This window comes from Opisthocomus hoazin, chromosome 6 (assembly GCF_030867145.1).
Source record: "Opisthocomus hoazin isolate bOpiHoa1 chromosome 6, bOpiHoa1.hap1, whole genome shotgun sequence".
Taxonomy (NCBI): domain Eukaryota; kingdom Metazoa; phylum Chordata; class Aves; order Opisthocomiformes; family Opisthocomidae; genus Opisthocomus; species Opisthocomus hoazin.
This window is the reverse complement of record NC_134419.1, coordinates 54,052,247-54,077,173: the sequence shown is the minus strand read 5'-3', so window position 1 is coordinate 54,077,173 and position 24,927 is coordinate 54,052,247. Positions and strand designations below refer to the sequence as shown.

Here is a 24,927-nt window from a genome sequence, read left to right as displayed (position 1 = left end):
TGTGGCCCAGAAGTTGAAAAGGGTCCCACCTGTGTGTGGCTGGAGTTTTCATAGTGTTGCTGTAGGATGGGCATGATCAGGAATAACCGAGGTTGAGTCTCGGAACTGTGAGTTCAATATTTGGCGAAGGCAGCAAAGCCAGAAATATGGGAGGTATTTTGCGATGTCACCCATCCACGGCTTCCCATGCTTATGGCTGGTTTCCCATTCCATCCTTCTCCTCTCACTGCCCTCCACCCTCTCACCCTGACTGCAGGTGCTGGTGAACCTCAACGACATCAACGACAACCGTCCCACCTTCCCTCGACCCTACGAAGGTCCCTTCGATGTCACGGAGGGGCAGCCCGGCCCACGCGTCTGGACCTTCCTGGCCCACGACGGTGACTCAGGACCCAGCGGGCAAGTGGAGTACAGCATCATCGCTGGGGACCCTCTTGGTGAGCGGGGACACAGGGGCATCACTTCTTTTTCTGGCTGCCTCATGGAGGAACACGGCTTGCAGGAGCTGGCACGGGAGCGCGGGTGGAAGCGTTTCAGAAAAGCCATCCTCCCATCTGGGCGCTTCTGCGAATTCAGCCTTTCGACACCAGGAAATCCTGTTTTGAGCAACAGGAAACTTAACCTGTTCATGGCCAGCCAAGGGGGTGGCCAAGGCTTGTGCAAGAGAGGGGGGAAATCTGCTAAACAATAAAGGCAAAAAAAAAACCAACCCTCAAAAAACAGACCGCAGAAAGAGAAAATGAGCTGCAAGTGCACAGCCCCATCCCCTCACCCCCGTGGGCTTGGCAGGGCGTTTGTGGACCAAGTTGCTCTGCACCCCGTGGTAGAGCTGTAGCTCCAGCCCCACCAGCACCCTGGCACAGGTGGCAGAGGAGCCGTGGGCATCCCCAGCCATGGGGACGTATGTCTGTCCCTCCATGGTGGTGACTCTAGCAAGCAGGATGCAGCCCCTTGCAGTGCCGTGTAGCCCACCCTGCTCCAGCCATCATGGGGCCCAGGCAGGTGCTTGGAGGGCTGTTGGCATGTCCAGCCAAGGGGCACAGACACCTCTTGTTTCGCCATTCAACCATCCCCTGCTCCTGTTGGTACCTGCGGGTGCATCCAGGATAGTACCCATCTGCCCACAGTCCTCCCATGTCTGCAGTAACAGGGCATGGTTTTGTCCCCAAACGTGCCGTGGTGCCTTGTCCCCCGGCTCCGAAACCAGCCATCCCCCCGGGGAGCCAGGCTGTGCTGTTCGCAGCAGCATGGCATGAGCCTATCTCTGGCAGGAGAGTTTGTGATCTCCCCAGTGGAAGGGGAGCTGCGAGTGCGGAAGGATGCTGAGCTGGACCGTGAGAACATCGCCTTCTACAATCTCACCATTGCCGCCCGGGACCGGGGGGTGCCCCCCCTCAGCTCCACGGTGAGTCCCCCAGGGTGGCGTGGGGGGCTGCGGAGTGCTGTCCCCCATCCCCCAGTTCCTTCCTTGGAGTCTCCTCCATCTTCAGTCTCCTCCTCCCCTTGTCCCTGGGGCTTTCCTCCCTCAGACCATAGTGGGTTGGGTGGAGAAGCCCACCTCTTTCCTGGGGGGGGCAAAAAAAGGATGGGAGGGACGGAAATAGGTGCCACATGCCCGCACCGCTTTTCTCCCTACCAGATCCTGGTGGGCGTCCGAGTGCTGGACATCAATGACAACGACCCTGTGCTCCTCAACCTCCCGATGAACATCACCCTCAGCGAGAATGCCCCCATCTCCAGCTTTGTCACCCGCATCCTTGCCCGGGATGCGGACAAGGGGCTGAATGCCCTCCTGACCTTCGACATAACAGCAGGCAACACGGAGAACGCCTTCTACATCAACAGCACCGTACGCCCCCAGGGGGTGGGAGGCCAGGACATGGAGAGTGGGCATCCCTGGTCCCAGAGTTCTGCCTTCCCTGGGCACCCATGGGTGCCATCTGGCATCCTTGCCCTGGCAGGAGATGCTGTGGGGGAAGTGCTCCTTGCATCCCTTGTACCTATTTCCTCCTTTTTTTCTCCATAGAGCGGCATTGTCTACGTAAACCACCCTCTGGACAGGGAGCGGGTGGCAGAGTACAGGCTAACCATCACAGTGAAGGACAACCCTGAGAACATACGCAATGCCAGGCGGGTAATTATGGACACTGCTGGGGCCTCCAGCAGTGCAGGCAGCAGGGTGGGTGGGAGAAGGGGCTGCCGTGGCCAAAACCAGGTGGTGCATTTACCCACAGCATTTCCAATAGCAGCCTCGACCGCTCCAATGCCCTCCCCAGCAGAGAGCGGGACCAGTAATATTTAGGGGAAGTCCAATATCTCATGTTGACTCCGTGCAACAGCAATAGATGTCACAGAAGGTGGGACGAAGTTGGGCTGGAGAGCTGGACAACCACAATGATGCTGGAGCATCCTTTGGCCCTGCCAAAATGTCCCACGCATCACCCTTCAGGGTGGGAAGGGATGCCCAGCCTTAGGGTGAGGATCCCTGCAGACCCTCCAGGGAGCTCAGCATCACAGTTGCACAGGACTGCAGCTTTGACTGGCATGAAGCTGGAGGAGGGAGAGGCAGGAGGTAAGCTTGAGGAAAGGACGTTGCGGTCATCACCCTCTTGTCCCCATTTTCCTTTAGGATTTTGACCTGCTGGTCATCTCCATAGCGGATGAGAATGACAACCACCCCATTTTCACCCAGAGCTCCTACCAGGCTGAGGTGGTGGAGAACTCTCCCCCAGGTAGGTCTCTCTTTGCTCCCCTATGTGGCTCCTGGAGACTCCCTTTGGCGGCTGGGTGAGGGGAGGTGTCTCGCGGACATTCTGGAGCAGACATGACGCTGAGCAGTGAAAGGCTGCAGGTCAGTGGGATGGGGATGATGAGTATGAGGGGCTCCTGCCAATCTCCTGGGGAGATCAGCATCGAGGAGGCTGTGGCTTTGGTCCAAGCTGCTGGTGGAAAACCTTCCTGACACAGGTCAGGCACAAGCCTGCAAGAAATCTGTCCCATTGGGATTTGCTCAGCTGCAGACAGCAACACGTGCCCATGGTCTGAGCCGAGCCCTGGGGGCAGCCCTTGCCTCGAGGAACCCAACCTGCCCAATGTCCCCACACAGGAGGGTACAGAGTGCCTTCTCTCCGTTACCAGCACCTGGACCCACCTAGCTCCAGGGGTTAGAGATAAAACAGCCCAGCCTGTCCAGGTAGATGTTTCACAGCCAAAGAGCTAGAAATATTCTTCTTTTTTGAAATTTTTTTTTTTTGCCTCCTGGCATTTAAATCACTGCCTGTGCAAAGACCTCAGGTACCTCCATGTCCCACCATCAAGGGGCTTCCCAGGCAAAGGTTTTGGGTGCCTCCAGGTGATGCCCTTGATGGCAGGGTGCTGGTGCCATCCGTCTGATGGATGTGTTTGTCTGTTTATTTTTAGCCTGATGTCTTATCACCTCGCCTGGGCCTCACGAGTCGGTCTGCAAGGCTGCAGCAGCCACCCCCCCGCTGCCTCGTGCCCCGCAAGGCCCTGCTCTGTCACCTCCTCCATCCATTCATTGCTGTCCCTCATGTGTCACCAGGATTGGAGGGGGATGGGGGGGGAGCTCTGCAGGGGGCTGCCACACTCCGTAACCCTTGTCATCCCATCCAGGGACTCCGGTCACAGTGCATAACGGACCTATCCTAGCTCTGGACGGCGACCAGGGCAGCAATGCCTTGGTGACCTACCAGCTCCTGGAGGCATCCCTGGACCTATTTGTTATCGACAACAGGACAGGTGGGGTGGCTCAGCAGGTCCCCATCGCCAGCCCGGAGCCACCAGGCCGCCATGGGGTCTGTCACTGGGGTTCTTCCCTTCTCCAGGTGTTATTTCAGTGAAGCCTGGCAGTGTGATAGACCGAGAGGCTTTGCCGGACCCTCACCTGGAGTTCACACTGGTGGCTCATGACATAGGGGGCCTGAAAAGCACCGCCAGCCTGTTGGTGACCGTCTTAGATGACAATGACAACCGCCCCATCTTCCAGCCGGCCTCCATCGTGGCACGGCTGCGGGAAAACAGCCCCCCAGGTCAGGCGAGGGCTGGGACTGGATCTGAGGGTGGGTGATGGGGAGACCTGGATGTCCCCCTGGGACTGTGAAGATCCAGCTCCCAGCATCAGGCCTGTTTAGGATGGGGTTGAAGGGAAAATTTGGGAATTGGGACTGCCCACTTTGCTTCACAGTATTTGGGACTGGGGGGGCTTGTTGCTTGTGCCCTCCAACCCTCGCTTGAGACGGCTGTGTCCCCTCTTTCCAGGCTTCTCTGTCCTCCAGGTGACAGCCACAGATGCTGACAGTGGCCTCAACCAGCAGCTGGATTACCGGATCGAGGGCGGTGGCCAGGACAGGTTCCTGATCGACGGCACCACAGGGGTGATCCGCGTGGCCAACATCAGCATCGACCGGGAGGAGCGGGATGCCTACCGGCTGATGGTGGTGGCCGTGGACCAGGGCACGCCAGCACTCTCGGGCACTGCCACCGTCAGCCTCTTCATCGACGACGTCAACGACTGCCGGCCTGAGTTCATCAACCCCATCCAGACCGTCAGTGTCCCCGAGTCAGCTGCCCCTGGCACAGTGGTGGCCGAGGTGACCGCCATCGACCGGGACCTCCACCCTCGCCTGGAGTACTACCTGCTGGAGATCGTGGCCCGTGACGACACAGACGCCTTGGTGCCCAACCAGCAGGGAACATTCACAGTGGATTTTAGGACAGGTAGGAGAGCAGAAAGGGTGGCATGGGTGGCGCAGATTCCTCTACTCTCTTCTGCTTCTTCTTCTGCTCTGCCTGGAGGTAGGTGTCTGAGGCACAGGGAGATGATGCTCCCCTCCTGCCTCCCTGCTGTCCTCCTTCAGCTTCCCTGTCTCACCCTGCCCTGTCCTCTCTCCCCTGGCCAATCAGCTTCACTAAACCTTTTCTTTCCTTTCCAGCTCTCAGCCTGCCAGGTTTGTCTCTGTGTCTGTGCTCATTTCTCTCTCCGTGCCATCCATCGCCTCCATCCGTCTCACCCTTCTCCATCACAGGTGGCCCTGCTGCGGGCCGGGGGCTGCTCAGCCTTGGCAGACTGGACACGGGCACCCTTGCTGGGGGAAGGAGGGGGTGGAGGTCCAGGGTAAGTGGTGGGCTCTGCACTCAAGGAAGGAGGACAGGAGTTCCCCGCATCTATTTTGGAATCTCAGAGCTGATCCAGGAAAGAAAAATGCCCTTGTTGGAAAGGATATGGGACAAGACTCTTAAAGATGCCTGGATGCTGAATTAAGGTAGATGAGATGGTGCAGGGGAGCAACAGTAGTTGCTCCCAAACCCCTTTCATCTGCACAACCCAAACCCTTACACCAGCTGAGGCAATGGGACACCTAGTTAGCTGAGTGGAGCAGACCAGGTGGAAAGGCAGGAGATGGAAAGTAGGGGGAGAGAAGTCATCTCCTCCTGTAGGTTTTGAGTGTTTTCCCCTTTTAGCCTCTGGGAAGAGGCAGGAGAACAAGTCCAGCAGACGATGCAGCAGTCAGCTGGTGCAGATGGGTCTGCCAAAGGTCCTCAATGTGGGGTGCACAGGCACAGCCTGTGACCCCCATCTTTTTGGGGTTCCCAGGAGCTGTGAAGATCAAAACCCCCCTCAACCGGGAATTGGTGGCCACCTACGAAGTCACCATCTCTGTCCATGACAATGCCAGCGAAGTCATCGACCGCTCGGTCAGCGTACCCAATGGTAAGCATGGTTTCTTGCCAGGCAGTGCAGGGCCAGGGCTGGCGGCTGGTGGGGGCTGGCACAGCCTCTCCCAGGCACTGGCACAGCTTCTGGGTAGTCAGCAACTCTCCCTTCTACCTCTCCATCCTGACCAGCAGCATTTCTGGTGGCAGCAGTACTGGATCAGCTCCCAGAAGGTTTGGGTTCTCTTCTGAGCCCTCCTTTAACAAATGACCCAAACATCCCAGAGCTGGCCTGGGGCTGGAGAGGACTGTGTGCCTGTAACCATACCATGGGAGACACCCGTGACATCTTGCCAGCCTGCTCCTGGTAAATCCAGGCCCATGTGTAGGAAGGTACACACAGATCAGGAGCAGGTCTGAAGTAGGTGAGACTCTCCCACAGTCAGATCAAGGCATAGCAGCTTTGCCAAATGTTGCCATTTTTCTTGATGAACCAGCTCTATTTAGTTGGCTTTCCTGGATTTTTGTGCTTGTATCTTTACAAGCCTCCTTTCTCCTATCTTTCCTTCTCTCTCTCACTTGTCCTCTTCCTCTTCTCTTCCTCTGTGGTCTCCACCATGGCCACAGCCAAGCTGACAGTTAACGTCTTGGATGTCAATGACAACACACCCCGTTTCCGCCCCTTTGGGGTCACCTATTTCACTGAGAGGATCCTGGAGGGAGCCACAGAGGGCACCACACTGATCTCCATCTCAGCGGTGGACCCAGACAAAGGTGCCAATGGGCATATCACCTATGAGCTGCTGAACCTCTCCCCAGAAGGCTATGCCTGCCTCGAAGACCAGTCAGCAGGTCGGTGGCCTGGGGAGGTGGGAGTCTGGGGCAGGTTGGTAGCCTGGGGCAGGTTTCTCATTTCAGGGTCTGCCATTCTCTAGGGAAGGTCGTGGCCAACAGGACGGTGGACTACGAGGAGGTGCAGTGGCTGAACTTCACCATCCGAGCTTCCGACAATGGCTCTCCACGCAGATCTGCTGAGATCCCTGTGTACCTCCAGATAGTGGACATCAACGACAACAATCCCATTTTCAGCCAGCCATCCTACCAGGTGAGCTGGGCTCCACCATCCAAGTCCATGCAGGGCTGAGCAGTGCCTGCCTAGAAAGGGCAGGCACAGAGCTGGGGGTCCTCCAGGGACGCCTTCTCTTCCCTCTGTCTGTGCTTGAACCAGCTGAAGAAGATGGTCAACCCATCAGTGTACTCTGTGTGAATGTCTTGTTCTGCGTCCAGCTGTGCCCACTCCTGGGTGCCACGCTGCACCCTTGGTTACTGCCCACTAAAACACCAAGTGATGAAACAACCAGTCCTGCCTTGTCGCTTTGCTTACAGAAAGCTGTCTTTGAGGATGTGCCGTTGGGTACAGTCATCCTGAGAGTCAAGGCCACAGATGCGGATTCTGGGCGGTTTGCTCTCATCCAGTACAGCCTGGGGGATGGAGAGGGCAAGTTTGGGATAAATCCCAACACGGTAAGGAGCCATCCGAGGCTGGAACAGAGAGGGAAAAGGGAGGGAAGGCTGAGATGGTCCTGCCTTGTGCCTTGCTCCCACACCTCACCTTCTGCCCCTTCTCGAGTACCAGCTCTGCCAGACGAGATCCACCTGAAGGTCTCTGTGTGCTGCAGGGTGACATCTACATCCTGTCAGCCCTGGACCGGGAGAAGAAAGATCACTACACGCTGACAGCTGTGGCCAGGGACAACCCTGGGGACGTCTCCAGTAACCGTCGTGAGAACTCCGTGCAGGTAGGGCTCTCCTCCTTGCGTGTGGTTGTTGCCAGCAAGGAGGTGTTAAACCTCAGGCTTTCCTCCCCAGTGCGCTTGCTGGTGGCTCAGGGAGGCAGAAGGAAGAGCAAATGACCCCAGGGGCTGTGGGGTGGATGATGCAGGGGACTTCGTGTCACGAAGGCGGTGCATCAGCAGGAGGGGATGGAGCAGGAGGGGCAGGAGAGGGTGACACTATTGTCTGCAAGTGCTCCGGCATGAATGTGTGCCCCGGCCGCAGCAGCCCCCATTGTTGGAGGCAGGAATTCATCTAGCAGAGCTAAACGAATAGCAGGAAAGGCACCGTGCTCCAGCAGTAGAGCCCCAGGTCATGGCAGGGGTACGGCCCTGGGGGCAGCCTGGCCGTCTCCCACTTCACGTCACCCAGCTGGCTGTGCTTTGTCAAAGGTGCTGATCACAGTCCTGGACATCAACGACTTCAGGCCCCAGTTCAGCAAGAGCCAGTTCAGCACCAGCGTCTATGAGAACGAGCCAGCAGGGACATCGGTGATCACCATGACTGCCACAGACCTGGACGAAGGGGATAACGGAGTGGTGACCTACAGCGTCGAGGGACCCGGAGCAGGTAGGGGTTGACAGAGGGGTATGGTCCCCCGGGGAGGAAGGTTACCATGAAGAGGAATTGAAGAAGATGTAGGGGCCAAGCCTACGTCCCGTGTTCTGTGGCTGGCTGGGAGCAAGGTTGTGCACACGCTCCCAGGAGCAATACCGAAAGCATGGAGCTTTCAGTATTGCTCCACAGTTCCCAGTTCCTCGTGGGGTGGCATGTTATGGCTTTGCCTGCCTTTGTCCTGCAGCCCAGCCTTGGCTTATCCTCTTGTCTCCCCCACCCCAGCAATGTTTTCTATGTACACAAGTGTGTCTTGGAGCAAACTCACTGCACTCTTTAGAAGAAAGCTAAGAAGGACTAGGAGGCTGTGGGTAGACAGTGATAGTGCCTGAAATTCAGTATATCTCTGCGTGCTGAGGAGTAATGGGAAACAAGCAAAAGCCAGCATAAAGGTAGAGAGAAATCACAGAAAGTTCATATTCCTGAGATCCGTGGGTTTCTCTGACCACTGCCCTGTCCCAGCCGGTGTAGCTGGCCTGGGCAGGAGTGAAATGAAGCCAGGGGTGGCCTGGGAGCAGGGCCCTTGTCATTTCCCAGTGGCAGAGAGTCAGCAGCAAGCAGGGATGCTCTGAAAAGGCACCCTGAGAGTATCCACAGCCCTGGCCTCAGGCAGTCATCTCTTCTCCACCACCCCTTCTGGATTTCCCACCAGTGAGGGGTGTGCTTCAGCTAGTACACTGGTTTCTAATCACAATTTATCTGGTGCCACGTGTCCTGAACGAGAGATGTGTTTTTTCTACCCCCAGAGGCTTTCAAGATCAATAAAGACTCTGGGCTCATCACATCCCAGCGGCGCTTACAGTCCTACGAGCGGTTCAACCTGACCGTGGTGGCCACGGACAAGGGACACCCCCCTCTCTGGGGGACCACCATGCTCCACATTGAGGTCATTGACATCAATGACAACCGCCCCGTCTTCATCCGCCCACCCAACGGCACCATCCTGCACATCAAGGAGGTAAACCCCTTGGGAGGGAGAGGGGTCATGGCACATTGAGACAGTGCCCAGGAGCACTCCTGCCTACCAGTGACAAAATTCATTCTCCATCGCCACCGGGGATGAAAGAAGACTTTGATTCAACATGTGGCGGGAAGGTTTAGGTCACGGGGCTGGATGGTCAGCAACAGCCCCTCTCCATTCATGCAAGCAGGGATGCCAGGGCAGCTTTGGGGAACAGAAACCCTGGCAGCACACAAAATAAGGAAACAGTCAGTCACTGCGTGCTAAGCCTGTTTGTAAACAAGGGCCAAAATGCTGACATTTAAGACGTTTCTCCTTTCTGAGAAGCCAGGCTTGACTCAGCCAGTCCTTGGCATTCATGTGGAGCAGCCACCCTGCCAAAGGGAAACATGGCTCAGTGTTGCCAGCCCATGGCTGGGTTTTGGGCAGTGGGAGCCTGCTGACCCTGAGACAAGGGGGTTTGGAGGAGCAGGGGGAGCAGGCAGTTTGCATGCAATGCTGTGACTGAGGGGCTGCACATGTGCAAGCAGGAGATCCCCCTGCGGTCCAACGTCTACGAGGTCTACGCCATGGACAAAGATGAGGGCCTCAACGGAGCAGTGCTCTACAATCTGCTGAAAACCGGGGCAGGGAACAAAGACTGGGAGTATTTCAGCATCGACTCGGTCAGCGGACTGATCCAGACGGCCATGCGGCTGGACCGGGAGAAGCAGGCAGTGTACAACGTGAGCTGGGCAGCAACGCACCTGCCGGGTGGCTGGGACAGTCCTCAAGACTGCGGGTCCAGTGCGGGGCTGGCAGGATGCAAGTGATGTGGTGGGGATGGGGTCAGCTGCCACAGTCATCACAACTTAGCAGGAACTGGGTGGTTATCAAGTGCCATTAGGGAGTTGCATCTTGGTGGCCTAACTCCCAATTCCCTTTTAAATCCCCCTCCAAATCCTCTGCCACCCAGCCGTCCCCTCTGTCCCTGCCTCACCTATGTTTCATGGCCCATGTGGCTTTGCCCAGGATGGCGCTTTTTCTTCTCTCCTCAGCTGATCATCGTGGCCTGCGACCAGGGACAGCCAGCCTATGAGACCATGCAGCCCCTCCAGGTTGCCCTCGATGACATAGATGACAATGAGCCCATCTTCCTCCGGCCACCCGTAAGGCACCAGGATGGAAGGGACGGGACACGGGGGTGCAGGGACGGGGATGCCTGCGAGCGCGTGATGGATCTGAGCATCACCACAGCGGGGAACACGATGGGATTTGTCTGCTTTTTGTCCTGCAAAGTGAAAAAAAAGCGCCACCTCAATGCTCATAACCCTCCCTTCTTCCGGGGTCTCTGGCAGAGGGACAGTCCCCAGTACCAGGTGCTCTCCGTCCCTGAGCACTCACAGCCAGGCACCGTGGTGGGGAACGTCACCGGGGCTGTGGATGCAGATGAGGGCTCCAATGCCATAGTCTACTACTTCATAGCAGGTGAGTGCCGAGCCGGGAGGGGATGGGCAGCTCTGCATCCACCTGCACACCCCTCGCCAACCGTTTCCATCGCTGCCGTCAGCTCCTCGCTGCCTTTCTGCCCTGGTCAACAGGCGAGGTGGCGTTTCAGAAATGCTGAGCCCAAAGGGGACTAACTGGGGTCCCTTTTCTGCACCCAGCTGGGAACAGGGAGAACAACTTCCAGCTGAGCCGGGAGGGGAAGCTGCAGGTCTTGCGAGACCTGGACCGGGAGAAGGAGCCATACTACTCCATCATTGTCAAAGCATCCAGCCAGAGGAACTGGTCCCCTCCTCGGGGCCAGCGGGCAGGCAGGACTCAGCTCTGGGACCTCACCGGGGACCTGACACTTCAGGAGGTGCGGATCTTCTTGGATGACATCAACGACCAGTCCCCACAGTTCACCAAGTCGGAGTACACTGCGGGTAAGGGCAGCCAGGGGCTGGATGGGCACCAGGAGCCAGAGATGCTCCAGGGAAAATTCAGCTGGGTGAAGGGGCAGTGAGAGCCAGCCCGGCCCCAGGTCCCTGTCCCATCTCTCTCTTGAAGGGGTTGCCACCGACGCCAAGGTGGGATCGGAGCTGATCAGAGTGGTTGCAGTGGACGCCGATGTGGGCAATAACAGCCTGGTCCTGTACAACATCTTGGGAATCCGCTACATCAAGCAGCACTCCAATGACTCTGAGGAGGTGGCCAACGTCTTCAGCATTGGTACATATCCTGCATGCTGCAGGAGCACGGGGCTGTGGCCAGAAACGTTGCTGTGGCCAAAGATGTCCCCATGGCCAGGGTCACTAATCCTGGGCTTGTGACCATGCTTCCCCCAGGAACCCTTGATGGGATCCTGCGAACCTTCGACCTCTTCACCGCCTACAATCCTGGCTACTTTGTGGTGGACATCATGGCCTCTGACCTGGTGGGCCACAATGACACAGCCATTGTAGGGATTTACATCCTACGGGATGACCAGCGGGTCAAAATCATAATCAACGAGATCCCTGACAAAGTCAGGCAGTTCGAGGAGGAGTTCATCAGCCTGCTCTCCAACATCACGGGTGCCATTGTCAACACAGATGATGTGCAGGTAACCATCCACCTTTGAGATTGCTTTGAGGAGCAGGTAATCTTCCACATGTTTCTTGGGAGGTCTCCTTTGAGAGTGCCCTGTCTGTATAAACCATAAGCACCCCTGAGCTCTGAAGGTGACAAATACCCCCCAGGCTGAGGTGTATTGAAGGGGTCCAGACCGACCCCATGCCAGGCTTGAGGATCTCTTGCCACATGAGCACACCTCAGGGCACACTCGGGAGATGCCCCAGGAAGAGACACCTCTCCTGCACTGCAGACCTTGCTGTCTCTCTCCAGTTCCATGTTGACAAGAAAGGTCGGGTGAACTTTGCGCAGACAGAGCTGCTGATCCACGTGGTGAACAGGGAGACCAACCGCATCCTGGATGTGGAGCGGTACGTCACATGGCCCATCACCTAGCACATTGCCTGGTCTGTTGAGTCCTCGGGGAGCCTCACCTAACATCAAGACGCCCAAGCAACCTTTCTCTTCCCAGGGTGATTCAGATGATAGATGAGAACAAAGAGCAGCTGAGGAACCTCTTCAGGAACTACAACGTGCTGGACGTGCAGCCTGCCATCACTGCTCGGGCCCCAGATGACCTCTCGGCTCTGCAGGTAATGGCCCAGCTGGAGCTGGAGATAGCTTCTGCTCGCAACTGGGGCAATGTCCCTTCCCTTCCTCCATGGCCCTCCATGGCTAGGAGAGAAGTTTCACCCAAATGATTTCGGGCATCTGCCCACCACCGGCGCTGACTCTGTGCTAGTTTGCCACTACCCCTCTCTCTCTCCCAGATGGCAATCATCGTGCTGGCCGTCCTGCTCTTCCTGGCTGCCATGCTCTTCATCCTCATGAACTGGTACTACCGGACAGTGTGAGTAACACCCTGGCTCTTCCTTGCCAGCCACAATGTCCCCGCGGTCCAGGGGGCCCTGCGTGGCAGTGCCAGCAAGCAAAGGAGGGCACCACCTTCCCAACACCTTCTGCGGCAGGGCTCAACCTGGGTTCAGAAATTGCCCCTCTTCCCCCAAAATATGGTGGTTTTAATACTGGTATTGCCTCTCCCCGCCAAGCTCACTGTCCTTATAGATACAGGGGCTGTTTGCAGGGTTATTGCAAATCTGGATCCCTCTCTCCTTTTGAGCATCTTCTCTGTTTTCTTCCCTGATTTGCTGTATTTCTTCTGCAGGCACAAAAGGAAATTGAAAGCCATAGTGGCTGGCTCCACCGGTGAGCAGTGTTTGGGGTTTTCCAGCTGCATGACCAGCACGGAGGGGGGGAGACGTGGGGGATGACAGCGAGATGTAAATCAGAGGCGATCCTGCCCAGCAAGGCACAATGATGGGAGGCTTTTCTCAGCGTCCAGGCTCTCCATTATCAGCCTCATCCCAGCACGTTTCTCGTGCCTCTGGTGCCTTTTCGGTCACCAAGTTTCCCTCCCTAGTAAAGAAGTCCCTCCAATGCCCACAGCCAGGCTGGTTTGCTGCTCAGCCCACCGACGTGCCACCCTGTAACCCCCACCCTTGCCTTTTACAGGGAACAGAGGCTTCATGGACATCATGGACATGCCAAACACCAACAAGTACTCGTTTGATGGGTGAGTTGTCCCCTGGCCTCTGCTCCGTGGTTTACCACCTCGTGCAGTACAGCATGACACATTGCTGCTCCTGAGAGAGGGACAGCTGCGTTTTGCAGCCAAGGATGTGCAGGAGGTGGAGACGTGATGCCTCTCTGTGGAAGGATGCAGTCAGGCATGCTGTGCACGGCATGACTGGCCCTGGCACATGTGCTTGCCTTGAGAGCTTTCAAAGCCAAAAGACCTTGTTCTTTCTCCTGTGACTCCATCTCTGCCAATGCTGGCCAGGCTTGGTGTAAGCAGAGACGATGGGAAGGTGTTGACTCACATCTGGATCCAGAGGAGCCAAATTCATGTCTGCAAAGGGCAGGAGGAGGCAGTGAACCTCAGCATCCAGGCTCTGGATGGGGTTGGGGATGCTGCTGGGTTTTCAGCTGTTCTTTGCATGTGCTGAGGGCTGCTCCTCTCCCCCGGGCAGGGCCAACCCGGTGTGGCTGGACCCCTTCTGCAGGAACATGGAGCTGGCAGCACAGGCAGAGCACGAGGATGATCTGCCGGAGAACCTGAGTGAGATCACCGACCTCTGGAACAGCCCTGCCCGCACTCACGTGAGCCACAGTCCCTGCCGCGATGCCTCTTCCCCATGCCCAATGCCAACGCCACCTCCTCAGCTGCTTTCTCCTCCCACAGGGGACCTTTGGGAGAGAGCCCTCCGCGGCCAAACCTGAGGATGATCGCTACCTGCGGGCAGCCATCCAGGAGTACGACAACATTGCCAAGCTGGGGCAGATCATGCGGGAGGGACCCATCAAGGTGAGTGATGTGTGCGGGCATCGTCCACCGAGGGGTCTTCTACCGCTTTGGCTTCCAGGTTCATGGCTGTGGCGTCGGCAGGTGATGTTGCTCCAAAAAACGCTGGGATGAGGCCAGCCTCCCTCCAACCAAACCATCTTCCTTGGATAACATGTCATCTCTCCCCCCTCCGCCCAGGGCTCTCTCTTGAAGGTGGTCCTGGATGATTACATGCGCTTGAAAAAACTCTTTGCCCAGCGGATGGTGCATAAGGCCACCACCAGTCAGGGGGACTGCTCTTCGGTCTCGGAGGTAGACGGGGTGTGCATGGGCATGGGGAGATGCTTGCCGTGCCCTCTGGGATGCAGTGTGTCTTCCTGGTCCCGCAGGCTGCGGTTGCTCCTCGCGGCCACAGGCCCCGTCACCCAGCAGTCCCCCCATTCCCTCCTTGGCCAAAATCAAAATGAGCCAGACGCTGGTTTTCCACTGAGGCTGCCAGTTCCCCACAGTGCCACAGCTCTCATGACCCCCCCATCTTTCCTCTGAGCACCAGTAGCACCCTCTTCCTCGGTCTCTGCTACCCTGGGGGAGGACCCCCTTCTTTGCGGGGTGTGCTATGTCCATCACCTCCCTGTCTCCCAGCAAAGCCACAGCTGCTCCACCAAGGCTGGCCCGGAAGCTGCAGGTCCCTGCACACATGCAAGGACATCTTCCCTCCCCTCTCCTCCTCTCAGCTTATCAACCCAGCAGGTTTTTGAGGCAAAAAGTCTGGGACAGAGGGTTTTGGTGCAGGAGAGCTGGTGTGGGGAGAAGCAGCTCCTCCTGCAGCCTTCTTCCTCTTCATGGGGGCAAAACATGGAGCAGAGAGAGTGGAGGAGAGTAGTGGGATGGCAGATACCTTTCAGCCCTTCTGCCCCCGTCCCTCCTCACCCTTATCCTCCTCCACCATATCCAGCCTTCCCTCAACTTCTCTCCATGTCTGTCTCCTGTCCCACCACCCTCATACAACTCCAAACCTCAGCTCGGGTCCAAACACCTCGGCCAGGCCACTGCAGGGGCTGCTGCCGGACACAACATCCGTCTGGCAGCCAGTGCCTGAGCCAGGGCGCCCATCCCATACGTGAGTGATCCAGTTGGAGATCATCATCTCGCTGGTGAGCCTCATCACCGTGCTCTGAGTTTGCTTCAGAAGAGCATGGTCCCATCTCTCCTGCTGGCCTCTGACATTGCAGAAGGTTTGGAGGCAGGGAAGCCAGGATCTGCTCTGGCCATGGTGGTGATTCCCCTACTTTGTGGACATTTTGCAGCTGATCCAGAAGGAGCTGGAGGAGGAGGAAGAGGAGCGCAGCCCCAGCCAGGGCAGCCTCCGCTTCCGACACAAGCAGCCGGTAGAGCTGAAAGGTCCCGACGGCATCCATGTGGTGCACGGCAGCACAGGCACGCTGCTTGCCTCCGACCTCAACAGCCTGCCTGAAGATGACCAGAAGGTGCTGGGTCGCTCGCTGGAGACTCTGACCACCGACTGTGGGGGCTACAGTGACCACAACGCCCGCACGGAGTCGGCCAAGTCCACCCCTCTGCACAAGATGCGGGAGGTGATCATGGAGAGCCCGCTGGAGATCACCGAGTTATGACGAGCGGTGGTGGCGCTGCTGCTGCTCCTCTAGGCAAGCCGGGGCTGGCGGGGATGAAGCACGGACCAGGGGGACCGTGGTGGGGGCCGGGGGCACCCCGAGACCAGCACTTGGCCCCCCCCTTTCCCTTGCAGAAGGAGTCCAGGCCAACTGGTGCAGTTTGCTCTGGCAGTCTTGGAGAGCTTGGCCCCGGAAAAGGGCTCTCAGGACCGGTTTGCTTTTACTCACCTGTCATTTATCCATGAAAGCATTAAATTTTTTTTATTTTTCTTATTTTAGAAAGGGGTTTTTTTAAAAAAAAAAAAAAGAAAAGCTAAACAAATCCAATGAGTCCAGACTGGACAGTGGTGAAGGTACGGCGAAGGTGCGGATTGTGCAACTGCAGCATCCCCAGGCACAGGCTGGGGACAGGCAGCCATCACGCCGCGACCACGGGCACGGGGAGGGCCGGGGCAGCGTGGGGAGAAGCCGAGTCCATTTGGCATTAACGTCACTTTTCCGGCAGGGAAAGACCAAAAAACAAAAACCGAAGACATTTCTCCATTTTGCTGGCTTTACCAAAACATGTTGTGATGTCGAAAAGAGAGAGACTGACAATAACTGGGGCTTCTGGATGTGGAGTGCTTGTGCGTGTTTTTTCTTGCCCGTTTCTCTCCCCTTCTCTCTTGCTTTCGGGTTTGTTCATTCGGGGGTTTGTTTCCAATCGTAACCTTGTGGAGAGTTTCGGGCACGGTCTGTTACGGGACTCAGAAATACACTGTCTATGGCTTTGGGTAACCTGTCTGTCATCCTTCCTCTCCAGCCACGCCAGAGTCATCGTACGCAAACTGCCTTTTGAAGAGAAAACCCCCTTGTTCCCTTAATTCACCCCTCCATCACCTCCATGAGGTGCCACCCCAGGTGTTGCTGCACCCCAGATTTTGGGGGAAGCATCAAACCTCCCCCAGGTTTGCCCCCTCCTTGCTGTGCTGCCAGGCCCTTGATACCCCAGGAGAAGGAGGAGGGAGAAAACCAGCCGGGCTCACGGGAAGAGTTTATTTGCCATGAGATGCTCCCGTGCACGCTCAGGACCGGGCACCACAGATGTCCCCACTCCTGCTGCCCCTCGCTGCTGCGGCTGGATCAGCACGGGACCCCTCCAGTGGGCATGTGCGCGTGAAAGGAAATCTTTTCCCCCAAACTTATTCATTTTTTGTTCATGGGATACTTAAAATATATATATATATCTATATGTAATCTATATATATATATCTATCGCCAGCAGTCGGCTGGACACAAAATTAGTGTACTGCAAATGTCATGCAGAGCCGGGCATTGCAGGTAAATTTAATCCGTGTTGTTTCTTTAACTGGTGACCAGGGGGAAAAAAAATAATAAAAATCCACCCCAATTTGAAGAGGGACCAGCAAGGGCTGGGTTTGCCAAAAGCCAGTGAGACCTCCCCCCTCGCCCCGGGTGCAAGGCTGCAGGTGGCCAGGAGCCGAGGGCTGACATCTGGGCAGCAGAAATGGTCCCAGCCCACGGGGATGGATCTACGTTGCAGGATCTGGGCTTTAAGAGTGGTTCAGTGTGGGGTGAGAATGGAGAAGGGGATGAGGATGGGGAAGGGGATTTTGCAGTCGCCCTGAGAGACATCAGGGCTGAATCTCCAGTCCTGAAAATACTAACGAGTCCCTTAACCTGATTTGGAAATCCAAGCTCCAGGGGTGGAAAAGGAAGCAGCAGAGGTGGCTGGGGCACCCGACAGCCACCACCGGGGTGGTGAGGCCGGTGGGCTCCTGTGGTCACCATCCATGGGCGCAGGAGCATAGCAAGGGAGGGGGTCCGAGATCCTGAACCAAAACGGCAGGGCAAGCCCGGCTGGCCAGGGAGGTGGCTCCTAGTTCCACAGGTGACGCTGGCAGTGCTCAACAGCCTGCGGGAGAGATGGGGAAGGATGGTGGGAGGAGGCAGGGACCCCCAGCATCCTGCTAACCCAGGGGAGGGGACGTGGCCAATGCTTACGTGGCACTCAATTGCTGTGGCCATGTTCTTGCACCAGTAGTGTGGGCCCCAGGCACAGCGGTCCGAGCCCAGGAGATCCTCTTCGGATGAGTTGCAGGCTCTTATTTTCTGCATTGCAGAGGAAAAGCATGGGAGGGGGAAGAAAAAAAATCCCAAGTGCACTCTTTGACCCCCCCTGCCAGCACCCCCCAGGCTTGGTCAAAAGATGTCCATCTCAGTCCGGGCTGTGCCAGGGAGCAGATGTGGCACCCATGGCACAGGGACACTTACGGTACAGACAAAGGTGGGGTCCATCATCTGCACGAGGAGCCGCACGGCCGCCGGCTCGTACTGCACCACGAGCGTCTCACACTGAGAAGGAGAGAAGGGGTGAGCCCGGCTTGGGGGGGGTCTGGGGGTCCCCGCCGGGCTGGGCGCTCGCCCCCCAGCTCACCTTGCTGGTGAGTGGCACGGGCAGCAGCTCGCAGCCCTTCTCCAGCATGTCACCCAGCTCTGCCAGGGTCTCATTCTTCAGCAGCTCGTTATCGAAGTAGGTGATGATGATCTGGCAGACGTTGCAGAAGTCACCCGCCTCCGCTGTCAGCTGCTCCAGCGCACCAGCCCCTGCGGGACACGGGGAGGGCCGTTAGCATCCCCCCAGCACCCTGCTCCCTGGGGACCTGCTGTCTGGGTGCCACCCCGCTCCCCCGGGCTCACCTTGGTGGGCGTCCCCACCCCGGGGGCAGCAGCGCAGCATGGTGCAGACAGCCGCCGGGTCGGTGGCCTCCAGCAACATGATGACCACGGCTTTGCCGTAGGAGTCAACAAAGTCCTTGCACTGCCCGATGACGCTGTGGGGCAGCATGTAGCACACCTTCTCGATATCGTTCACCAGTTGCTCCTGCCAGGAGAAGGTGGGTGGAGGGATGGGGAGACACCCCCCCCCCCCCCCCTTGCTGTCCCCTTTTCCCCGCTTTCCCAGCTCCCACGTCCCTGGACCACAGCGATGTGCTCACCTCCGTCACGTTGTTCTCCAGGAGGCTCTCGGCCGCCTTCACAGCAAACTGGCACACCTCACACAGCGGCGTGGTGTCCTCCCCGTCCTGCTGGGACACGGCAGTGGGATGCATGCCAAGCCCCACCAGAGCCACCCCCATCCTGCCCAGTCATCAACCCCGGTGAAAGACATTCCCCACCTTGGATAAATAGGGATGGTCAAGGCAAAAAATGTAAAAGAAGGTTCCCCATTCCTGGCATCTGGATTTTAAGAAGCACAGCAGGGTCAGAGAGGTCCCCACTTACCCCCAGCGTGCTCAGGACCTGCGTCACCTTCTCAGTGAGAAGCGTGTGGAGGGGCAGCACCAAGGTGGAGGAGCAGAGTCCCAGCTGGCCACACAGATCCGCCGGGTCCTGGGGAGAGAGACGTCCCAAATCGGGCGGGCATCGCGCCCCCGGGAGCTTGAGCCTGTGCCCCCCACTTCCCCATGCGGGGTGATTTCAGCCCCTTGGGGTGCAGGGCTCGCTTACCTCAGCCTGCTGCCGGTGAAGGGTCCAGAGAATGGCAAGAAAAAAATGAAAATAAAAAAGAATAACAGCGGTTGTAAGCCAGAGAGAGGGGAGAAAAAAAATTTACAAGTGTGTAGGAATATAAAGCAGTGGGTTTAACTAAAGAAATAGAGCAGGACCCTGCATTTGCTGATGAGGTCCCCTTGGCTGTGCCCACCAGTGCCCACCCAACTCCCAGCAGCGCCGGGGAGCTGCTCACCCGCTTACCATGTACTGGAGCAGCCGGGCGGCCGTGTCCGTGTGCGCGGCCAGGTAGTGCTTGCACTGTGCAGGGGAGAGACGGTGTCAGTGCCCCGGGGAGGGGACAACCGCCGGACCCCTCCAGACCCCCACACTGCTGCTTGAAAGCAGGTGGCGGTGAAAGATGCTCCCACGCCGCAGTGACATCACAGCAGGACGCCGGCATCCTTACCCGCTGTGCCAGGTCGGGTGCCAGGCCCTCGCACACGCGCTCGGCGTGGGCCACCAGCGCCTGGGCGAAGACCGGCGTGGTCTCCAGCTCCAGCTGCATGGCCGCCACCAGCTGCAGGCAGACCCCACACACCTCTTCCTTCTCCTGTGGGACAACACGGGCAGGGACAGATCAGTACTCCCCAAAAATAAAACGAAGTGCCCCCAGTGCCTGCATTTGCAGGGCTGGGATTCCAATGCCAGTCACAATCTGCAGCAGCTTTCTGGCTGGCATATCTCTGGTCCCCCCCTGCACCCTGCAATATCACCCAAATTGGAGACAGCCCTAATCAGATGCTGTGCAGTACTTCTAATATTTTTCTAATATCGCGAAATAGGTGATGCTTAGGTGATTCTCACCCTTGAGCAGCATCAATGGCATTCTTGCCTGTGCCATGGTACCTGGGCCTCTCCGCGAGGCAGGTGCTGGGGATGGAGCAGGAGGGGCACATTGGCGATGAAGGGGGTAATCAGGTCAGTGAAGTCCTGAGGGGAGCCCATGGGGGCCGGCGGCGGCTTCTGGAACTTCAGGGCCCCGGTGGGGCTCTCGCGGGGCTGGCACAGCTTGATGGTCCCACACACCATCTTCGGGTCCGACTAGGGGAAAAGAGGGGTGGGGGTTTGGGGCTGCACCTGCCCCATCGCCTGGTTCCCCCATGCCTGGGTCATTTCCATCCCCATAGCCATCTCACAAAGGTTTTATCCCAGGCGCCAAAAAACTCCCTTGCCCTGCAAGCACCCAAGACACGCCAAAACATGGAGAAATGCAAATCCAAGGGGGGGGACGACTTCTCCTGCCAGTTACCAGCACTTGCTTGCCCAGCTGGACGAGGATGAGGATGCCAGTGTCCACCATCTTCTTGCACTTGACAGCCCAGTCCTGGAAGGGCAGGTACTGGCATTTCTTTTCCAAGAAGAGCCGCAGTTTTTCCTAGGTGAGAAAGGGAGAGCTCAGGGTTGGGCTGGCCCTGCAGCGCGGGGGACCACGCCAGCCCTGCACTCACCCCGGCCATGACCCACCTCGGTGCAGTTGTCCTGCAGGATCTTGCCCACCATGGAGACCGCCATCTGGCACAGGTGACACGGGATGCCCTTCTGCAGAGAGAGGGGACATGCTGAGATGCTGCCATGGCACCCAGACCCCCCGCATGCTCCCCGAATCCTAACCCTTCATCCCAAAAACATTCCACCAAGGGGCACTTGGGAATATTCTGGGGTACCCACTCATTTTTGCCATTCTATCTGCAGACACTTTGCTGCCTGAGCGCATCGGTGTGTGCCCAGCATTGCGGTGGCCAGGCTGGGGTCCTCACCCCAGCTCCACATTTTGGGACAGGATGGGGCATTGCTCCACCCTCCCCACCCCCCCCCCCCCACCCCCTTACCCCCACAGCCTGGTCCCAGGCGGTAATCCGGCAGAGATCCAGCGCCCCGCACTTGGCCGCCGTCGCCACGTCGCGGCACCAGTCCTCCGGCTGCTCACGGCATTCATGGAGAGGGCTGGCCACAGCTGGGGAGGGGGGAGAGCAGACCGTCAGCCCCAGGGGCACCCCAAGACCATCTCCTGTCCTGCACCAACCTCACCACTGGCACCCCGACCCCAGCCAAGCGATGCTCCTCGCCCTCCCTTCATGATTCACCCTTGGCTTTCACAATGGTGGGGGGTGTTGCTGGATTTTATAAATCACTTTTCAAGCCCAGCAAAGGCCGGGTTTGCTGGGCCACTGCGTCCTGCTGGCTTTGGGCCAGCGTCAAAAGCAAAGTGAATTGGGGGGGGGGGGGGGGGTCGTCATCCTCAGCCTCTTGGCACCCTGCAATACGCTGGGGAGGCAGCTGTTATAAAAACAGCAATAAATCTTGCAAAACAAGCAAAGTGGGGGTGCCAGCGCTCAGCCCCGTGCAGCAGCCGGTTAGCCACACCACGGCTCCCGGCAACGATTGAGCAACCCCAGTTTCTGGGTGATTTTTTTTTTCATTTCCTCCCAACGACAGCATTTTCTCCTGGCTGCAAATCCCCAGCACGGCCGCAGCGTCGCCCGCCCCAGTTGCCCGGGCAGCACGGTGGCATGGCGCAATGCCGGCGATTTAATTGCCACCTTGGTGCGTCAGGATTCATTCGTGATGGGGCAAGTGTTTATTCGCACTGGGGGCTGTGCCCAAGCAGGATGCGGCCGGGGAGGAGGTGAGGAGCTGGCACAAGCCCAGCCCTTCGCTGCCCTGCTTCGGCCAGGAAAGTCAGGGGGCACGTGGGGAGCAGCGCGTGGACAGACACACAGACAGACCCTGCTCCATAATACCCTCTTGCAGCTGGTGTGTCTAAAAACACACGCACCCCCCCCACCCCCACCTACCCCCACCTCCCCCCCAGACCATTTATATCCAGCTTTTACCACCAGGCCCTGGCGATATGACTTTTCACAGCAGGAATAAAGCCAAAGGCACAAATTGCTGCTTCCATCCACCCTGCCCTTACGAGGTTTCTCCCCAAAAGCTGCTTCTCCTGCAAGCTGGATACTGGCAATGCCTTCGGCTCATCCACAGGACATGCTGGGGCAGTGGCTTGAGATGCAAGTCCCTGGGTGCGGAGGCTGCAGGGAAGGGGCTCCCAAGCCCCGCTCCAGCCCTGTCTGCTCCCCAAAGCACTGGTGCAGCTCGGCGGCGCCGGGTGGCATTTCAGCCCCCATTACCCCACTGGGCTGACGGCAGCACGGGGACAGGAGCAAGCCCTGGGGCAGGGTGAGTCCCCCGTTCCCCTTGCAAGGTTTCCCACACTCCTCTCCAGCAGCACGATGCCGCAGTCACCACATCAGCTGAGAGATACATATATATATATTTTATTTTAACCCTGGCGCTAGCATCAGGGCCAACAGGAATGGCAAGTCAGCAGATGAGTTCAGGGACAGCACCAGAAAAAAAAAAAGGAGGAGAGGAGAGGGGAGGCAACAACCCACAGCTCGTTCCTGGGACGGTGATGCACGGGCACCTCTATCAGCCCCATCCTAGACCAGTGGTGCAAAGACGCTGACAACAACAGCGTGGGGGGATGTCACTGGTCTAAAAGACACCAGTGGTTTGGACCTGCACCTTTCTGGCCCATGGTGGCTCTCAGCCGGGCACTCACTCCTCACTCTGCTCAAGCTGAAACTTGGGCAGCAAGTGTTGGGCCGGAAAAATAATCAGCAGCAATAATAATGCCCATCTGCTGAGAGCAGGGGGAGCTTCCCCAGGTGGAAAGCATCGCCACAGGGCAAGCAACCAGAGCAACCGGTGCCCCGTGAGCTCTCCTCCACGTTTCAAAGCCGAGCCGGAGCCACCTCATGCTGACCGGCACCCAGGCAGCAGGACACCGGGCGATGGCGTTTTTGGCAAAGCCCTGGCACAGAGCTAAAGGCAAGGCAGGGGTGCTCCCATACCACCACAGTGGCCCCAGGCTGGCCAGCGCTGCTCCATCCCCAGCTGCCAGGCCCTGGGGTGGGGTGGGCTTTGCTCAGCGGGGATCCAGCACCGAGCTCTGGCTCTGGCAGGGCTGTGCCGGCATTACGCTGAGCCCCGGCGCGCGCCGGCCGAGCCGGCAGAGCCTGGCGAGCAGGTTGTGATGTAAACCCCGGGGGTGGCGGCGTGGGCCACGGCGCCCCAGTTCCCGGCTGGGCGCACATCCCTGCTGCAGGAAAAACCATAAATACACTCTTTCCAGCATCAAATTCCTTCTTGAACATGTGCAGTGGGCCCCGGTCCAACAGCCCCCCCATCCCTGCCATGCCATGCCACCGAGCTGCCCTCGCGAGAGCCACCATCGGCTGCCGAGGCAGGCGTTGCCCGGAGGACGGACATGCCGAGCGCGGGTGAACTTTCCTGCTCTGCCTGTTGCAGGCTGGAGCACCTCGGTGTGTCCCCCACTGTCAGGCCACATACGCACAGTCACGACTCCTCCACCGCAAAGTCGATGCCTGGGCAGGTCACGTCCGATGGGCCGAGCCTGGGGTAATTAGGGTGTAAAAGGGGTTCTTCTCTCTAAAAGGGCTTTTTTTTGGACTACCACAGCAGGGCTCTGTGGCTTCCCCAGGTAAATTTCCCCCGGAATAAACAATTTCCCCTTGAGCAAGGACCACGGGTCGGAAACAGGCTCTTCCCAACCTGCTTCCTGGGGATGAGCCAGGTATCACCTTCTCGCTCTTACTGGGGGGAAGCCTGGGGACCAGCAGCATAAGCTCGTCCGCAGGAGGATTTGCTCACAGATACCCAAAGCCCTGGTGATGAGAGGTCTCCAAAGGTGCTGGGTGCACAGGGCTGCAGTATTGCAGCCCATCACCCAACCCAGAGCTCAGCAGTCCACACCAGAGGAGGCTTCCTGTCTCCTGCACCTCCAGCGAGGCCCCTCAGGAAAGGGGCAGCTCCAGGTGGCACCACGCTCACCCCATTGTGCAAGGACAACGGTTTCCCCCCTAGACACATGTACGCAGCCACATCCCGACACCCAGCCACATCCCAACACCGAGGGCAGCAGACAACGCAGCCCTCTCCTGCCTTGCTGCCAAGACACCTCAACTGGCCTCCCTCCTTCCGCACCCTGGCAGAACACCAGCTCTGTCCGAGTCCCGCTTGCCCAGAGTAAGGAGGGAGCAAACCACTTTTTGCCCCGCGATCATTTTTCAGAACAGAAGTTGCAATGCTCTCATCCAGGTGGGCAAGAGGTAAAGTATCCAGCAGTGCCACCTGTGCCACCTCTCCTCTGGCATAACTCCACCACCACGGAGGGACAAAGAAGCATGCTACGGAGCTTAAACACTACAGCTGGGAAGCTCTGGGGTTCAGAGGGGTTTTCCAGGCTCTCCTCGAGTCCTACCCCCAGGCCTGGCCTTACCTCGGTAGGAGCCCAGGCACACAGCAAGGATCAGCACCCAGCCACTCCATTTGCTCTCCATGCCGTTCCTAAGATAGTCCTCAGTGGCTGGTTCCTCTCCTGTGCTGCTCCCAGACTGAGAAATCTTGGATGGGCTGGGAGAAGCAGTGAGAATCCACACCTACGCATGGCAATTACCACACCCCTCTCCTTATGCCTTGATTATAAAATCATCACCATCCTCCAAACGGAGGGAGGGACTAGGGCCAGGCAGGTACTCCCGGGAAGTCAAAACCAGCCCAGAACCTCACCACCACCCTCACTGTGCCAGGCAGCAAAGGGTGGGCACAGCACGGAAAACTGTCCTCGTGCCATGTGGTACAGCAATTTTCTGTGCTCTTCACCAAACAGAGCATCGTCCCTTACAAAAAAGGTCAGCAGTGGAGATACT

The 24,927-nt window shown here is 57.9% G+C and overlaps 2 protein-coding genes across 6 annotated transcripts in view; one reads left to right on the top strand and one right to left on the bottom strand.

Annotated features, from left to right (window-relative positions):
* Window positions 1-16,374, top strand: part of CDH23 (cadherin related 23) — a 213,765-nt gene extending 197,391 nt beyond the window's left edge. For 3 of the 5 annotated variants that reach the window (XM_075423156.1, XM_075423153.1, XM_075423158.1), the window contains 30 exons: window positions 257-437; window positions 1,272-1,405; window positions 1,640-1,849; window positions 2,027-2,134; window positions 2,630-2,732; window positions 3,634-3,759; window positions 3,846-4,049; window positions 4,279-4,737; window positions 5,615-5,731; window positions 6,301-6,525; window positions 6,609-6,778; window positions 7,060-7,197; window positions 7,353-7,472; window positions 7,899-8,076; window positions 8,868-9,079; window positions 9,613-9,807; window positions 10,120-10,230; window positions 10,420-10,549; window positions 10,729-10,992; window positions 11,117-11,278; window positions 11,395-11,651; window positions 11,933-12,030; window positions 12,132-12,252; window positions 12,430-12,509; window positions 12,825-12,865; window positions 13,172-13,232; window positions 13,690-13,819; window positions 13,902-14,024; window positions 14,202-14,315; window positions 15,311-16,374. In XM_075423156.1, the coding sequence (XP_075279271.1) occupies window positions 257-437; window positions 1,272-1,405; window positions 1,640-1,849; window positions 2,027-2,134; window positions 2,630-2,732; window positions 3,634-3,759; window positions 3,846-4,049; window positions 4,279-4,737; window positions 5,615-5,731; window positions 6,301-6,525; window positions 6,609-6,778; window positions 7,060-7,197; window positions 7,353-7,472; window positions 7,899-8,076; window positions 8,868-9,079; window positions 9,613-9,807; window positions 10,120-10,230; window positions 10,420-10,549; window positions 10,729-10,992; window positions 11,117-11,278; window positions 11,395-11,651; window positions 11,933-12,030; window positions 12,132-12,252; window positions 12,430-12,509; window positions 12,825-12,865; window positions 13,172-13,232; window positions 13,690-13,819; window positions 13,902-14,024; window positions 14,202-14,315; window positions 15,311-15,637 (4,899 nt within the window). In that variant the 3' untranslated portion in view covers window positions 15,638-16,374. The remainder of the gene's footprint in view (window positions 1-256; window positions 438-1,271; window positions 1,406-1,639; window positions 1,850-2,026; window positions 2,135-2,629; window positions 2,733-3,633; window positions 3,760-3,845; window positions 4,050-4,278; window positions 4,738-5,614; window positions 5,732-6,300; window positions 6,526-6,608; window positions 6,779-7,059; window positions 7,198-7,352; window positions 7,473-7,898; window positions 8,077-8,867; window positions 9,080-9,612; window positions 9,808-10,119; window positions 10,231-10,419; window positions 10,550-10,728; window positions 10,993-11,116; window positions 11,279-11,394; window positions 11,652-11,932; window positions 12,031-12,131; window positions 12,253-12,429; window positions 12,510-12,824; window positions 12,866-13,171; window positions 13,233-13,689; window positions 13,820-13,901; window positions 14,025-14,201; window positions 14,316-15,310) is intronic. The other 2 variants (XM_075423154.1, XM_075423157.1) reach the window with 2 other exon arrangements.
* A 411-nt stretch (window positions 16,375-16,785) lies between these two features.
* On the bottom strand, window positions 16,786-24,603 carry LOC104329807 (prosaposin-like). The gene is made up of 15 exons (XM_075423152.1): window positions 24,498-24,603; window positions 21,022-21,146; window positions 20,657-20,731; window positions 20,442-20,567; window positions 20,039-20,233; window positions 19,599-19,742; window positions 19,394-19,450; window positions 19,148-19,156; window positions 18,923-19,030; window positions 18,637-18,723; window positions 18,338-18,521; window positions 18,075-18,244; window positions 17,912-17,992; window positions 17,642-17,749; window positions 16,786-17,552 (listed from the first exon to the last, which is right to left on the bottom strand). Exons 1-15 carry the CDS (start codon window positions 24,556-24,558, stop codon window positions 17,517-17,519), a joined length of 1,566 nt encoding a protein of 521 aa, XP_075279267.1. The 5' UTR covers window positions 24,559-24,603; the 3' UTR covers window positions 16,786-17,516.
* Window positions 24,604-24,927: the final 324 nt, after the last annotated feature.

Coding starts and splice junctions, on each gene's coding strand:
- LOC104329807 (XM_075423152.1), bottom strand. CDS start 24,558: ATGGAGAGCAAATGGAGTGGCTGGGTGCTGATCCTTGCTGTGTGCCTG. Junction 20,568..20,656: donor TGCAGGACAACTGCACCGAG/GTGGGTCATGGC, acceptor TTTCTCACCTAG/GAAAAACTGCGGCTCTTCTT. Junction 17,750..17,911: donor ACCCCACCTTTGTCTGTACC/GTAAGTGTCCCT, acceptor TCTGCAATGCAG/AAAATAAGAGCCTGCAACTC.